The 17,697-nt window shown below is 32.9% G+C and overlaps 2 protein-coding genes across 4 annotated transcripts in view; both read left to right on the top strand.

Annotated features, from left to right (window-relative positions):
* Window positions 1-3,849: 3,849 nt before the first annotated feature.
* LOC128185762 (neurogenic differentiation factor 4-like) lies at window positions 3,850-5,568 on the top strand. Its single transcript, XM_052855423.1, has one exon. The coding sequence runs from the start codon at window positions 4,586-4,588 to the stop codon at window positions 5,462-5,464; it is 879 nt and encodes a 292-aa protein (XP_052711383.1). The 5' UTR covers window positions 3,850-4,585; the 3' UTR covers window positions 5,465-5,568.
* A 5,683-nt stretch (window positions 5,569-11,251) lies between these two features.
* The window catches only part of LOC128183348 (tumor necrosis factor alpha-induced protein 3-like), a 29,338-nt gene continuing 22,892 nt past the window's right edge, over window positions 11,252-17,697 (top strand). For 2 of the 3 annotated variants that reach the window (XM_052852318.1, XM_052852316.1), the window contains exon 1: window positions 11,252-11,319. In XM_052852318.1, coding sequence (XP_052708278.1) covers window positions 11,295-11,319 — 25 coding nt within the window. In that variant the 5' untranslated portion in view covers window positions 11,252-11,294. Of the gene's footprint in view, window positions 11,320-13,628; window positions 13,647-17,697 lie in introns of those variants that run through there. The other variant, XM_052852317.1, reaches the window with a different exon arrangement.

Here is a 17,697-nt window from a genome sequence, read left to right as displayed (position 1 = left end):
GGACGATCTCTCTCTCCTATTTATTTCATTTGATATATATATACACCATTTCTGAGAAGTCGTCTTTAAATTCATGTGCTCGTTACTGTAATCGGGGCCATTGATCACGTGACAAGAAAAAAAAATCAAAAAAAGCATCGCTGTTCCGCGTGTTTGTAGCGACATCATTCTGTTTCCTCAGTCCCGTGTTCGACGAAGGCAATATTGTTCATATCCTGGTTGTAAACATGTAGACAATTCAATTCACATTCAAGATTACGGGTTTCAAAATGTTGGTTTGAAAGAAGCAAACACAGTTCTTTTTCAAAGCAATATGCATATTGAAGACCATTCCCTCCGTTTGTTGTAATTTAACACAACAATGACAAAGTATCGGCATCAATGAAAGTGGTCTAAGAAAACAAAGTTGGTTAGTTGTTTGTTTACGGGACATACCGTATTTATGAGATGTAGATGTGAGATCATTCTTATCCTGTTTTTAAATATCTATTAAATTGTTCTATTGTTGATTGATGGTTCGTGACATTTCAAAGCAACTGACAGATTGGCCTTAATTTTATACAATTCAAATATCATAAGATTTACATATTTTAAAGTTTTCAACAGCCCTAAACATATGTATCAGATCTAAAAGACAAAATGCTTTTTAGTGCATGTATGAAGGTAGCTACATCGTAGCATTGCAGAAAATATACAGAACCCGCGTTAGCCGAGATGCGGGGGGGGGGGGGGGGACAAACAGAATATATTAGAGCTTAAAACTTGTTGTCAATTAATGTGTAATATAATTATAAATAAATTCATGCCAAAGATCGTTTGGTCAAGTGTTTAATTTTTTAATTAAAAAAATATTTCTGAAAATCATTCAAAATTGTAATTCTTTAATATCTTTTTAATCTATGGATAACATTTTAAAAATAACATATAGTCACATAAACTATTTACAAAACAATGATATTTTACAAAGAAATTGAAATGAAAATGCGAAATTTTGGAAAAATTGCTATTTATCAAATTTGAACCGATCCCGATTGAAAAAAATCTGATCCAGATCAGAATTTTTTTTAAATTGAAAGTTTACAGATAAACTGCAGTTTTTTTCTAAGTAACTATATAAATTATAAAGTTAGTAAATAACGAAATCATTTTACAGCTAAACAACCGGAAATTTTTGCAAAATTCTGATTCATTCTAACATTATGTGATTTCGTTCGGGATCAGTTTAATTACAATCGGGATCGGTTCGATTTTAAAATTTTCCATTTATACTTTATTTTCACTATTTGGTTTCAATTTCTTGTTGAAATATGATTGTACAGCAATTATTAAATGCGAGTAACAGTTTATCTGCAGTTTTTATCCATAGATTTAAAAAATATCTACAATCCTTTTTTCTCATTTTCATAAATATTTTTTTTACAAAAATATTTCAAAGTTTATCTGGCCGTTTATGATATGTATTTATAGATAATTGTATTGTGCATTAATTGATAACAAATTTTTAGCTCTGATATATCTTGTTCGCAGCTAAAACGATGTTTCCGGTTTCTATAAAAAAAATACAAAAAAATTCATATAAAATAATCAGAGGCCGATATAGGTGTCATTTTTGAATAGTCATTTCTCAAAGAGAATTCTTCATCGATCCATCAAATAATGCATTGGTGTGTCGAGCCACCTTAAGAAGGCACTCAATTTCTGTAGTGTGCAGTTAAATTTATAGATAAGAAAAGACGACGATGGGAAACTTAGAAGTAATCAAAGTACTGAAGTACTGAAAGCCGGGCTCATTTGGTGTGTCTTTATGCACATTGTGTAGTAAAGACTGAAAATCTCTCTCTCTCTCTCTCTCTCTCTCTCTCTCTCTCTCTCTCTCTCTCTCTCTCTCTTGCTTTTAATGTCGGCAAAGCATCAGAGAGCGACCAAATTTTGTAAGCGGCTATAAACAAATTGCAAAAATATGTCTGTCTAGTAGAAGTTAAAAAGTTCAACAGTTGCTGCCTTGAATTTTACCACAAGCATTATATATTCAATCCCCATTTCTTCATCGCGCAGCAAAGTAGTTCATGGAAATTCATGCGCATTGTATGTGTCCAAAATGCATAGTAATGTTTTAAAAACACGTTATTAATAAGAAAACTAAAAAAGATAGACAATTCATTAGAAATTTAAAAAAAAAGAAACAAAATGCCAACACTTTTGACAAAACGTGGCTCTTTGTGTAACTATTTGGTATAGCGGAAGCTTTACCTTGACGTTGTTTGGTTTTTTGTTTACTTGTGCTATTTATAGTAACATTGGCGATTTGCCTGCCTATAGCCAGGACTCTGCTTTCAGCAGAGCCCGGCTAAAAATCAACATCACATGTAACATTCCAAAGAGGTCTATAGCTATTTACAAAATGTATTCAACATTAACATCATATCGTACTGTGAGCTGAGGCATTAAACACATTCAGTAGGTAAATGTATGTTAGATATATTTATAGTTAGAATTAAAATGATTAAATTCCAAGATATATATTTAGTTACGTTTTATATTGACACCGAACAATACATAATATAAGTTATATGTGAATATTTAATAAATATAGTACATTTATTTTATATGGAGAAAAGTTATATGAAATTCATATACATATGTACATCATAATAAATAAGATGATTGAGTGGAAAGCTATAAGACCCATATTGAAAATAAACTTGTTTTACAAGATGTCATCCCGTTAATTAAAATAATATGGTACTTTTACTAGTTCACCCAAGGCCAAGAACCAGTTCAAACACTGTAACTGTAATTACTTCACAGATTCACGCTTATCAAGATGGATCTCCAGGTCTTACCATACACTGTCAGACATACGCAATGAAAATTATATTCGCTTTTATTATACCTGCTATATACTCTGTTGCATGTTTGTGTTTATGAAAAATATACCTTTACATGCAATAAAAGAACATACACCTCTGTATAAATCTAACTCGCATTTATGCATGTATATGGTAAATGTAAAAGAAAGATACATAGAATTCTTTCATGAATTTTAATTCTAAAATAAAGATACGCCTATTGTTTATGTGAGAATGGAATCTACAGAGCCAGAATATGGAGAATAAATTTGAATTTAATTTTGAAGCATAGCCTGAACAAGTCGCTCTTGTGTGACATTAGCACGAGTATAGATTCCTACCATTGACGTGTTCTTGTTAAAAAAGCAAACAGGTGTATGTAAATACAGCTCTATTCCATTGTCAAAAAGGAATCTTAAAGAATAAGTAATAAATAATTTAACTTCATACCAAGATATACTGTAACGCAGAGACGCCAATTGTTTGACGAATGGCTGACCTTTGGTCCCTCCTCTGTGAATGCGTTGGTTATATATGCAGATTTTTATGTGGTATTTTTAGACGACAGCTCAAAAAGGTGAAAAGATATTTTTAATTTGAGTGCATTATTTGTCAAGTATAAGAAATGTCACAGGTGAATAAACTCGACTATCGGTTTAAAACATTAGTTGACGCTGTCTAAATATTTCTTTTTATAGGTACATAATTTCCCGCACAAAATGATATAATTATAATGCGGGAAATTATCAACCTATAAAAGGAAACGTGTGTAACTTCAGTTACTTGTGATACGGAGGTAGATCTATATTCAATTATGTATATTGTGAAATATTAAATCAGTATCAAATAACGAATCGTCCTTTAGATCATACTTTTATATACATTTTATTCTCTGGTAAACAGTTTTAACAATCGAAATATGTATCATAGTTTCAAAAATCATTTGACTTCATATATAATATGTAAATATGAACATCGGTTGTGAAAAAGATGGCAAAAAACTTAATTTCTTCTAAATCTCTCACTTCAGTATGGAAATATTTTCTGACGATAATAAAAGTAATGAGTTTGCACGAACTAAGACAAACCTTGCAATACTACTTAACAGAACTTCTTTTTAAAAAGTGGCAATTATTGTCTTGTTAAACAATTATAATCATTTAAACATCTTTAATGTAAGGAATATTTGAAAGGCTTTAATAAACTGTCATTTAAAGAAAAATACTGCTAGATGACAGAGGAATTTTTTGCAAAAACTGTGTAAATAAATAAACATAGCTAATATCACCTTAAAAATAATTTATTCCGATAAATATACTAGAAATAAAATATTTAATAAAAAACGCACACAAATTCGTAAACAAATTCAAATCTTAAAACATGAGAAAATCCTTGTACCGTTAAAATCCTAACAGATTGCTTTTTGTCAGAACGAGTCCATGCTACAAAAAGTCAACCAGGGAGAAAAAAGGTAACAAAATCTGGTTTACAATTGCACATGTTTTTCAACATGTCAAACATGGAAGCTGCAAGATTTGCCGCGAGGCGGCGCAATTATCGCGGCGTGAAACAAGATGACCCGTCTGATTTCATAGCGAATTAAGAAGCAATCGGGTGGAAAGATTCCGACCAATACGCTTCATTGGTCACTATCGTCCAGAGGAGTCACCCAGAGAATAAAAGCAGGGGTAGATGTGAGAGGCAGCATCAAATCGTACTCTTGTGTCAAAGTGACAATGTCTCAGAAACTAACAGAAATCTGTAACATGGGGAGTGAGGTAGAATATGAGATCAACGTGGACACTCTGGAGGATACGGAGGCCAATGACAGCGGTATAAGCGATGTAGACCTCTCCACAGACTATTGTAACACCTCTTGTGACCAGACCCCGCCCTCCAAATCCCGCGTCCCTGAGGATATCCGACTCCGGATAAACAGTCGGGAACGGGATAGGATGCATAACCTAAACGGCGCCCTGGACAGTCTACGGCAGGTGCTTCCCCACTCACGCGGACCCAGCGTCAAGAAGCTGTCCAAACTGTCCACGCTGTTACTGGCAAGGAACTATATCGTGACACTGACCAAATCACTGGAGGAACTTAAGAACATCGTGGGGGACTTGTCCTGTAAGTCTCAGCCTGTTCAATCTCTCGAAGCTCTGTCCAGACTGTCTGGTGAACCCCGAGAATCTAGGACACCGTCCCGACCGGGAGTGATCCCAAAGTCAAGATATTCCCCGTATTCAGTCAAATCTCCTCACCGCCAGGAGAGACCGACATTGCCAGTGTCCTGTTTGAATACAAGCCTCGGTGTGAACGTGAACACAAGCCTCGGTGTGAACTTGGGGAATTCTGTGCCTTTTGCAGACAAAACCAATGTTCGAGGACCCCAGAAAACGGACGACAAACCCAAGATCAACTTCTCTGTGGAATCGTTGCTTAAGAAAACGTGTAGTAAAGAAGATAATAAACTTGAATCGAGCGCTTACCACGGGCACCTGTCGAATGGAGGTCCGATTCCCTTACCTACATATTCCTCGGTCCACCCTAGTCCATTCTTTTACAGACATTCAGCGACTTATCCAAATCAACCAGTGGGGGTGACGTATATTTGAGCGTGTACGACTATTAGTCAGCCTTGTCTCGAGAACTTGTTGAATTGTGATAGATGTTGTACATAGAGATATTTAAATTATTATCATGTAAATAATGCAAATAAATGAGAAAAAAATTGAAATATAAAACCTCTTATTATTATTTTCTGTTGAAAAGTATATTATCTACGATACAATAGTAAACAAAGAAAGACAAATGTGGTTTGCAAGATAGATATGACAATTAGTTTAACAACATCAAAAAGAAGACGGAGAAGAGAACGTTCTATAGATACTGGAATCATCAGTATTTTATTTACGCTGTAATTCTCCAAGGAATTATTATTTTGTTATATAAAATTTACGATTATTAGTAAGTGTCTTTCTCTGTGATAACACTGCGAATCGATTTTGTTATGTATAGTCCAATATACTTCATGACTATTTTAATAATTAATCATACAATTGCTGAAAATTATTCAAAAGTAAGTAATAAGGAAGTATTCTTTTAACATTATGAGGTGATCAAATACGGCTTGGCTTTATCAAACTATTATAAAGCCCTTTGGGCTTTATTGGATTTGATCACTCCCGATCTCACTTGATCACCTCATAATATTCAAAGAATGATTCCTTTTTTTAACTAAATAATTTATCTTATGAATTGAAATAGAATAATAACCAAAATATTTAATACATGTTTTCATTTTTTTTTTTCATTTTCATTTTGAAAAGCTGAATTTACGATGTAACATGAGTGCATAACTCTAACAAAAGTAAAAGTTAATGGGGATTTAAGTAAAGACACCTAGCTGACAATTAAATACACCCCGGTCACCGTACGGGGGTAGACAAGTACGCTCCGATGGCTAATCCCCGGTCACCGTACGCGGGGTCGTGATTCCGATCTATACTTCCTTGTCACCGACCGTTCAGTATAAAAATACACGCCAAGTATTCCAAATGGGATCCACCCTTTAAAAACGTGTCAAAATGATATGAGTATTTTCTATTCGTATAAAACCCAAATAAACATGTCTAATATGCTACGTGCTCAACAGAATGTACTTCTCAGAAGTATATGAACATATCATTGTTGTGTAAGATGATTTCCGAGTGTAAATGTATTTTGTTCAAGGATTGTAAACATGATAACATGTAAATGTACCTGGTAGTCATGAACGATGAAGATATTCCTTTGTTGTTCTTTAAAAGCAACGTGTATATAGATAAAGAAATACGACAAATTAAGTAAACATTTGCATTTCACAAAACTTTAATATGTAATTGCATGGGCAGTTGTAGATGTTGAACCAATAACGCGCTTTAATTAAGGTTCTTTTCCATGCCGTTCCTTCAGAAAAAAGGCATCACCGTTAACAATGAATTACACACAACTCCACACATTTACCCACTATGAAGCGATGAAAATTACGGATATATTTGCCTAGGCACTCAATGTCTTTTTCCCACTCTTTTAAAATAATTATTTTGTACATTTTACTCTTATTATTATAAAAAGAAGACATGTATCCATTTACTAAATATCTTAAATTTTTAATAAAGGATGTGAAAATTGTTTGGGCTCGGTCCATGAAGGGTATCAGTTCTCCTCCCCCCGGGACAGTGGACAGAGACCGCCGCAATACCCCTCACGCTCGGACCGCAATGTCAATATTTTCTTTGCGACTTGCAGCCATTGATTGTCTGGGCGCCATCTGGTGGCGGCTTGTGATGTGATGATGTCACTGTTCAAACGATCGCCGCCCCTTAATGGCACGGTGTCCGCACAGCTGATTTGAAGGGTATTGTATAAAACCAGGAGTCGGAAGCGGCTCGAATAACACGTGTATGGTTCTGTTATTATAATCATGTAAATTAGATTTCATTTAAGAATGACTTTTCCACATAAATGGCACTTCATGTTGAAACATAATAGCGTTTTATTCAAAAAGATTTATAAATAGATTCGAACAAGAAAAATCCCCTAACTACACGGGCGTGCCTTTAATGTGTCCCTGTGAGTTAGGTGCATGTACATTAAATAAGGAGCGAAACTTTAACCTGGAGGGTGATAATTTCGGTATAAGATGTCCGATATTGCACTCTTACAAATGCATTCTATCGAGGTATATAATTGTTACCATTAAAATCGGAGAAGTTGATATCTACAACAAAACCAGTTGTGTTGCATAAAATATATACCAGATAACATCAATCTCCCATATATTTCTTTAATGAAAATCATGAGTTGTTTTCCGCCATCTTTTTTTTTTTACCTTTGTGAGAAATTTTAAAATGCATATTATGTTAGAAGATGATTTTGAAAATATACAATCATATATTGAATTCGATATACTTTCTTGTTCATTGAACTCCAAAAGCAAATAAATATTTGATTATTAGTGACAATTCCAAAAATTCTTCACTCCACTTATCAATTAATGAGATCAATGTCACGAGCTCGAGATGGAAATGAAACTGTGAAAAGACATGTCCCCAAGTTCCGGTGACGCATTGTTCCGGTAGAAGGCGTTCCCGCGCGGTGATTAGCCGAGTCGCTTATGTCATTGATACGATCGCCATTGCATTCACGAGCAGACGACATGCGCAGTGGGCGGCCATTCAGCTATAATGCGACATGATGACACGGGTGTTAGGGTTATGGTAGATTGAAGATATCGGCCATGCCGTCAGGAATAACTTCTTAATCTCATTTCACGTATCAAAGAATCAACGTCTGGCTTCATTCGCAAAATACATAGGTACCGAATTGGAAAATAATAATACCTGCTAGCATTTACACCATAATAATTTCAGGTCAATTTATTGATATGCATTATGATTTAAGTATGAACAATGGTAACTTTAAGGTTCGGAATATTATTATCTTTTATACCGGTCTTTGAATGTCTAATTTATATATTAAAATGCATTACATGTTTATAATACAAATTATACTCTCAACTCTGGTTTTACATATATAGGCCTAATGTGTGTCAACGAAATAAGGGCTCGTTGTAGAATTATTTACAAAATATTTTAATTTTCAACTATCTTTGTCCGTGATAATATTACGAATCAATTTTGAAGCCTATAGCTCAATAATTTCATAAATGATGAGTGACACAAAATGCAAAATGGTGTTTCTTTTGGCAAAACCGAAAAAACGGCATTGGCTGCGCCGCGTTGTAACACATAGGATGTGCTACAGGAAAAAAATATGGTTTTAAAATGCTGTTTTAAAGTGTGGAAATAATATAAATATAAATAATAAGGAATCATTCTTTAAATATTATGAGGTGATAATTTCGGTCGGAGCGTGGTCAAATTTATCATAAAGCCCTTCGGGCTTTATTGAATATGACCACTCCCCGATCAAAATTATCACCTCATAATACTCAAAGAATGACTCCTTATTCCTTAAATACTACATTTCAAATCAGAAATACATATATTTCTTAATAACGGTCTGATGTCGTACTGTGAATTTGATTTGACTTTTAGTAAAAAAAAAACCCCCAAAACCTTATAACTAAGTATGGATTAAGATTATACTTTCTACAATATTATATGTTTTTGTTGTGGAAAATATCGTGGCATAAATTAAAATTGCATGTCTTCTGTTTTCATATCATATATAGATTCCCATGGGTAAATAGATGAATATCGGAATTTTATTCCAGACATCCTTGTTTTGAAATACTTCAAACCGTTAACGATATTTATTTTGTTTACATACAAAAATGGTTTAAGAAAACCTCTAGTTACATTAAATTCTATGCTGACTGTTGTACTCCGAAATAAAATCGCGTGTTTTATACATGAGGATAATTCAAGTTTAAATTATGCCACTGATAGAAATGAATAGGGCTGGGCAGGGACCTAGATAAACGATAAAGATAAAGGCAGTACTGTTACTAAGTTACATAACAGACATAGACGAAGCAGTTCAGAAAAATAGCTTAATTAAAATAAACCCTGAAAAGGTTGATTTGGTGACAATCCTTGGCACTGCTATTTCTGGGACGTATCTTTGAGTACATCTATGTAATTCTTACGAACAGTAGAATATAATTGAAAATTTACACTGTAGACCTTCCGTACTTGGTGTGAGAAAATAAATATTAAGCATTGCACTAAATCTAGTATCTCAAATGCATTCATACAAATATGAATTATCGAAGCAAAATTACGAAATTTAGGAAAGAGAGACACAGACGGAAAAAGACTACGAGATTAGAATAGAGTAATTATTATACTGGGAATATAAAAAAGTAAATGCTTGAATAAAGATATAAAACTTCTATGAAAATAAAAAGAACATGGATGGAGGGCTCTTCTTAGGTACATGTAGTTATGTCATACAGCAATGTGACGTAGGCTTATCTATTTCACTGCTGGTCACTCAGCCGTGGTTTTTTAAAATCAACAAGATTTGGCTAGACTGCGCAGTGCATGCATATTTCACTCGAAACCAGCGTCATTACGTCCTACCGAAAGTCCAAGGTCTTGTTAAAATGGTTCTAATTATATATCCAGATTAACGTTAGTTGTAAAATACTCTATATGTACACGTAGATATGTTTGTTCAACTGATCTAATCCAAAAACCATTAGACAGTTTAAAGACTTATTTAAAACTTAAAGTTTTAACGTTTTCAAATTGAAAATAATTATATAAAATTGATTCTCAGACAGTTGCAACATAAAATGAAATATATACAAAAAATGTAAGTTTTCTCAATGTGATTTTAAATATTCCATTTTAAAGATTGTGACGTAAGTCTTTAGACTGCCCTGTGACCCCGAGGCATTAAATGCACACAAAGAAATGACTGATTATGTAACTGATATAAAGACACAATATACATGTAATATATTTACATCTACCGAGTATGATTCCCTCTATTTCTTACGGAAATTTGCGTTTATAGAAACTGAGAGGACTGATATCGATACGCCCCGTTTATCGATTTGTCGGAACCTACAGCGACCTAAAAAAAAAAAAAGCACGGACTGCACGAATTAATCATGATGATGTCAGACTCAAATTCCATTAGGAGACGATTTGGCCGTTTCCTTTATCTAACGTACTGATGTACACTAACAGTAATTTGGTTGATTTAACTTACTTTTTACAATCAAATAATTAATCTATTAAAAGAAAGATGTAAATATAAATAATAAAATGCTTTCTTTGTTGTTTCATGCGGGTTATGAAGGTAGCGATCATTGCAGAAATTGTTTTTTCTGCAATGTCACCACTTCATATCGGGCATGGATCACAAAGTAAGCATTTTATTGTTTAAATTGTTTATATATAACTTGTATATCACCAACTCCAGAAGGCTCCGTGTCACACAAGACGGGATCTGGTTCCTTTTTTTTAACGAATTTCCTATATAAATTTACTGGATCTGCGAATCTAACCATTCACTCTTCAAGATCCGCGCATAAATATACACTTTTGCTTTCTCAGAATTGAGTATTTTTTGTCCATAAATATTAGAGTTTTTAGAAAGAGCTTAATTCGATATTCATTTTTTCCCGGCATTTTTGAAAAATTGAAGTTATATAATTCAAATTGCACTGAAAAAGCGCGAACGAGGGGTTGACGAAGTGTGGATAATGAATGAAACTCTCAATTAATGGAAGTGGAAATACATAGATTAAACAAATTGACATAAGTACACCAGAGTATGAATGACAAAGACCAAAGCTTGCTGAAATGAGACACAATCATCCGGAAAAGTAAAGGCCGCTAAAGCTAGATAGTATGTATACTCAGTTTAAACAGGGAAACCCCCTCAAATTTACAAAGGTCAAAACCAGGAATCTGTTTGTTCTGGATGGAAGGAATATTAACAGTAAAAGGTATTGTCTTTTATGGTGGCATATCTCTGCCCCTTGTGTGCAAGTTATTTTTCTATCAAATATGTCGACATGCAAGATAAATATGTTGACATGCAAGATAATTATGTCGACATGCAACATAACTATGTTGACATGCAAGAAAATTGCAATCAGATGAGAATTATACAAAATCTCAAAAAATCTCAAATATCGCCCACCTGTGACATCCAAGATGCTAGATGCCACCTTTTTATGTCGACATGCAACTTATTTATGTCAACATGCAACTTATTTATGTCGACATGCAACTTATTTATGTCGACATGCAACTTAGTTATGTAAACATGCAACTTACTTATGTTGACATGCGAGATAAATATGTTGACATGCAACTTAGTTATGTTTACATGCAAGATAAATAACTTATAAGTTGTATGTCAACATAACTTAGTTGCATGTCGACATAAATATGTTGCATGTCAACATATTTATCTTGCATGTTAACATAACTAACTTGCATGTTGACATAAATAAGTTGCATGTCGACATAAATAAGTTGCATGCTTACATAAAGAAGTTGCATGTTAACATAAATAAGTTGCATTTTGACATCAATAGGTGGCGTATCTAGCATCTTGGATGTGACATGTTGGCGATATTTGAGATTTTTTATAACTCTTATTTGATTGCAGTTTTCTTGCATGTCAACATAGTTATGTTGCATGTTGACATAACTATCTTGCATGTCAACATATTTATCTTGCATGTCGACATAATTAGTAGAAAAATAACTTGCACACAAGGGGCAGAGATATGCCACCATAGTCTTTGTTCATTTCTCCACACTCTTTGATGCATGCTTACTCCTTTCAGACACTATCTTATAAGTACACAGGTATCTTTTTAACCTATGCTTTCACCCAAAGAAGAAGTACGGGATTTGGCACAGTCTTTGCATTTTTCATGCATCAATCAAACTTTGTGAAAGCTTTCGCGTAATGTAACTTTATCTACAAAGAAAAAAACTGTAATTTTGCAGATGACCAGTATTGTGATTAGACTACTGTATACATCATTAACATTGATGATAAGGAAACATTTAAGCATGTAAAATTATTATATAATTGTGTTAATGAACGGCGGTGTGCTTTAACTGTTTAAAACGCACTAACAAATGTTGATTCAAAAAAATTAAGAAAAAAATAAATAAAAATAAGATGAATGCATAAAGAAAAATAAAGAATACATAAATATAATTTTGTAACATTGTAACGTGGAGGGGCTTAAATATTAAAATACACTTGTTGATATGTATATAACTTAACACATACTGTGAACAACCAAACGTGCAAGAATTGATTAAAAAATCTATTATAAAATGGCATTTTTAATGTCCCAACGCTTTATATAACAGAATGAAGATAGAAGATGTATATCTTATACAACAGAATGAAAATTAAATACGTACACGAATATTTTGGAATCATATATGCTGCATACACATGTACATATCTATAAAGCATGTAGGCCGGAAGCGATAATTGAAATGATCATGCATTTCAGAAATCGGGTCAATGGGGGGAAATTTTTCATAGTATTTTCCCTTTGATTCTATTTTTAACTTGATAAAATGTGCATGATATGCATGAGCATGTTTTATAACATTTCAAGTACATGAACGATAGGCAAAAAATAGCACATCGATGAAGTAAAGGTAATTTAAAAAAAAAAAAAATACATGTACTTTATAAACGATGCACTTTACACTTAGCTAGAAAAAGTTTGATATTAAATTGATAAAGGTAACGCAAGTAGTACTTGCATTTTCTCTTCATGATTTAAAAAGCACTTGAAGTTTTTATGAGCGGAAAACAATATAGAATTATCCATATCAGTGTGTAAACTGGGGTCTGTTGTACTTTATTCCAGATGGATGAACGTTTCCTGAAATTCTTTTGTGTAGGTGATATTTATTGCAAAATTTCCTGCAAATTGGAAGACATATATCACATATTATTTTGAAATACTCACCGAATTTACAATTTAGTAAGGTTAAATATAACCGTTTGCATCATGCTACTGAGTTGTATAAGATTCGTGCACACATGCGTAAGAGTGGCCTCATGTTACATGCGCCGTGTACCCCAGAGATCAGACCGGAAGTGAGACCCGGACATCGTCACGGTGCACGCGCGCCCTCACTGACCGGCTTATGTATAAATTTTGGGTAATTTCCCACCGATATTCAATCTATAAATAGAACTCAGCAACCCAAACCCAAAATCTAATCTTCAATCAGCAAAACTCTTGTCTAAATCTTGGAATCTAACAGGAGGGGAGCTCGCATAGTAAGTAGATGTAAACCCTACACTAACATTCGTCCCGATGTGTTAGATAAGTGAACGCTTTCAATTAACTTAATAAGGAATGATTTCAGTTAGATCAAATGCTAGTGTTTTATATTCTAGTCAATTTGTTGACATCTAAAAGAAAAGCGCGTTTTATCAATTATGTATGCACGTAACTAAAATTTCTAAAGGATTTTTCCAATTCGTTATAAAGAATTCTTAAAAACTAGAAATAAGTTCATGTTCTGTCCCAGCAAAAATACGTTCATGACAACTATATATTTATCAATATCACACGGAAGAAAAATTTGCCATACGTTCTATCTAAAAAAGATATTCCTTCAAAAGTGATCATACACCTTAAATATTAATATCGATTAACGATAAAAAAAAACCCCTTACAAATATCTAAAATTATATGTCCATTCTACCATGAATTTGTTTTAAAAACATTGTAGAAAGTACAGGTAGATTGTCCGTTTATTAATATATAATTTGACAGTAGGACAGCCTAAGAATCACGAAGGCAGGAACGGTTATTTCAGTAGCCTTGCTGTTTTCGTTTTTTATGACTAAGTAGCATGGACAATAGAAGAGGTTGGACTCATACAACGTAGATCAGTGAATTGACTCAACTTCAGGCAAAAAACAAGTTCACGTCTCTAATTATGTTTCCCCCGAAAAATAAAATTTCGAAATAGTTCGAACTGAAAAAAACCCATAAATATAGAAAACACTCCGACCCCGCTTTACACCAAACTATCTCAGCTTTGCTATATTTTCAAAAAGATAAGCTTGATTACTCTAAGGTTGGTATAATTTAATAAAAATGCCTATACGCTTTTCCCACTTCATTCAAAAACCTCATCAAATTATGCAGTATTGATATTTCAATGAATAAATAAATAAATAAATTTCTAAATAAATCAATCAATCAATCAATAGATCAATCAGTCAATCGATCAATAAATCAATAAATAATTCAAGATCCAACAAAAGTAAATTAACAATAAAAAATTCCAATGAACACCCCACCAACTAAAACATTAAAAAAAAACCACGAAATAAAAAAAAACCTAAGTATCTATCAATAACTCCGCTTGTTCACTTGCTTCCCTTTTTTTTTTTGGGGGGGGGGGGGGTCTTATTTGCGAACTTCTTTTTTATTTTGATAAATAGAAGCGAGGAAAAGGAAGTAACAGCTAGTTAGTGCAATAATGTTTGGGAATAAAGTCTTCATTGAGAAAAGTTGTGAGCAAAGAAAAATAAAACAAAAAACCCCATTGTTGAAATAAATCTTTGATGTATAAATAAATGAAATACTTGAATTTCATGTTGACACAAACTAGTCTATGCATATAAAAAAAACCCTTCAAATAGTGTCTTATGTAAGGACTTAAGCATATTAATATCGAAGTTTTTTTGAGATATAATGTCTATTTTGGTATTCTTCTGCGTCCATTAAGATAAGAGCCTGGGCTCCTCCCATGTTGTCAATGCATAGAAAGAGAAGGAGGTCCTTATAAGGAGTGAACATACTTCTCTGAAAATTTCCCAAACAAGGAAGACAATCCGACAGAACCGCTCTGGATAATTGCTCGGTTTATATATATTGCTAACAGTCAATGTGTACTTCTAGTGTTTGGGTGCTTTTATATGATAAAGACGTTTTCGTTCACGGAAGATGAATAAACAAAAGAACTTGCCAATTCTATGAAAATCAAATTCTCCATTAATCATGTCTAATTTTATGTTCCAACGGTTGACTAGTTTATTCAATCAATATTTATATATATACGCTATTTAAAAAATATAGTATGAATAAAGTAAACGTGCAAGCACTTTTTAAAATGCATCGCTTTATTGATCCACCAAATAGCCTTCAATTCTTTTTAATTTTCTTATCTTCAATCTTTTTGTATTTCCACAACTTTAAAAACGCTGGAAAAGAAAAAGCCCATAACATTAAGTGCTATATTCCGGTTTTTTCGAAGGATATTTTTAGAATAATGCGGAGATAAATATAGAGCAGCGGTTTAGTAAAATATTAATTCATCTTTAGCAAATAAATACCTCTATGGTGCCAAAAATATCCTTAATAAACAGCAATAAAAAAAAATAACAACGAATATTGAAAAATTTAGTGAAATTGTCATAAATATGTTGAACAATGAAAAACTAAAAAAAAATACGAAAATGAGTCAAAAACATTTACGTATCAATCGAAATTTTTAAAATCTTCTTCATTGGCTTTAATTAGAGGTATGGGTATTGAGAGGTACTGTCTACCAACACTCATTGAATATTGCATAGTGATCTTAAATTAAAATAATCCCCCCCCCTCCCCTCGAATCACCAAAAAATGTAATTAAAATAAATTTTAAATTAATTAATTAATAAACAAATAAATAAATAAAAAATAAAGTTATAATAAAAAACATTGTAAACTTGTAATAAGCTTACTTATAAAAAAGTACTGTAATGGTTTAATCAAAACTTTTAACCTATTTTTCTTTGGATTATTAAAGTATTTACAGTGGTTCGCTATTCTTATTATTCTATCGGACTTTTAGCATTCTTCTATGGAGCACTCACCGCCAATGTTTCTTCGGCAGAATTACATAACTACAATTAAAGAACACGCACATTCTTATCAATCAATTCATGCAGTGAATATACAGACAAAACAACAGGCCCACGTGCACAAAAGACCCGCGTTGTAGCTCACAAACACACGGCAGCTTATCAACATGACGTTGTCCTGACGAGATTTTGTATTGTGTCAACGACTGATGGTCAGATAAATAGCCTACGCCCATATTCAGTATCACTATATACAAAAGAGGTTAAGACGCTTGAAATCAAATATATATGTCAATCTAAATTCATACTTTTTTTTTTACATTATTTGATTGTCCATATATTTACCTGACGTTTATTTTTAAAAGAATTTTGTATATTTAAATTTTCCTATCTGAGAAACTAAAACTAAAACCAGTTTTCAGCTTTAAAATCATATGACAACTTTGGTAGGCCGGGTATTCCACGTTTAATTTTACATAAGATCCTTTAGCTATAAAAACTGTATTTAGATAAAGAAAAACACCAATATATTTGGCATTTAAAATTTCATATTTTCTTTATTATTGTTTATTTTTTTTTGCTATACGTAGACCTTTTCCCCCTAAGGTTTGAAAAGTAAAAAACCATTGGGCAAGACCAGCCAGCCAGAAAATGTCTTTAGGTTTGTAGATACCGCTAATCTAAAGGGGAAGGACCCATATTCTTACAGTATTAAAATAACATCGTTCCTTTGTAAAGAATTAGGCTACATGTATTTTATCTACACTAATAAAAGTAATATATTTATATATTTTTTCTGGAATCAGAGCAAAATTTAGGGAAGAAAATTATCATTTAGGTCGCATGACACAATTCCTAAGCCTAAGTTCCGCCAAAAATATACTAGTAGTCCTTGTAAGATTCTTAACTTTGATTACTATTTCTATGCCAGGTTTACTTATGACTTTTTTACTTCTTTCTTCACCTTCAGCTTTCGAATTGTGAAATAAATTAAATCCAATTACTGTAAACCAACTATTATTCGCGACGACTTTATTTCGCGATTTACCTGAGATGAACTGGTTCGTAGCTACTAATTTTCGCAATCAACCCTTATCCACACCTGCTTTTTATATTACAACTATAAAGCAAGTACTGATCAGCGGCGAGAAATATTCGCGACAATGTCTCTCGCGGACATCGCAAAAATTCCTCGCACAGTTGGTTTAAAGAATCTAAATTTACTGGATTTGACCACGCCCCGACAGAAATTACATGTATCATCCACCTCATTATACTCAAGAATGATTCAATAAAATAGCCAGCAAACCTTTTTATAGACATTGTTGCGCTAAAACTCTTCTTCATTGGTCGATGTACGGCAAATTATGGGTAGGTCTACACCATACCAAGTTACCGCTTTATAATGCAGGTTTTTAGTAATGTTCTTCTTGTACAATGTATATGTATGATATTAGGTCTTGCAATA

This window comes from Crassostrea angulata, chromosome 5 (genome assembly GCF_025612915.1).
Source record: "Crassostrea angulata isolate pt1a10 chromosome 5, ASM2561291v2, whole genome shotgun sequence".
In the NCBI taxonomy this organism is placed as follows: domain Eukaryota; kingdom Metazoa; phylum Mollusca; class Bivalvia; order Ostreida; family Ostreidae; genus Magallana; species Magallana angulata.
Note: the sequence above shows the minus strand (reverse complement) of the source record. Positions and strands in the feature narration are given on the sequence as shown.

Excerpts from the sequence above, each read along its gene's own strand:
- LOC128185762 (XM_052855423.1), top strand. The coding sequence starts at position 4,586 with ATGTCTCAGAAACTAACAGAAATCTGTAACATGGGGAGTGAGGTAGAA.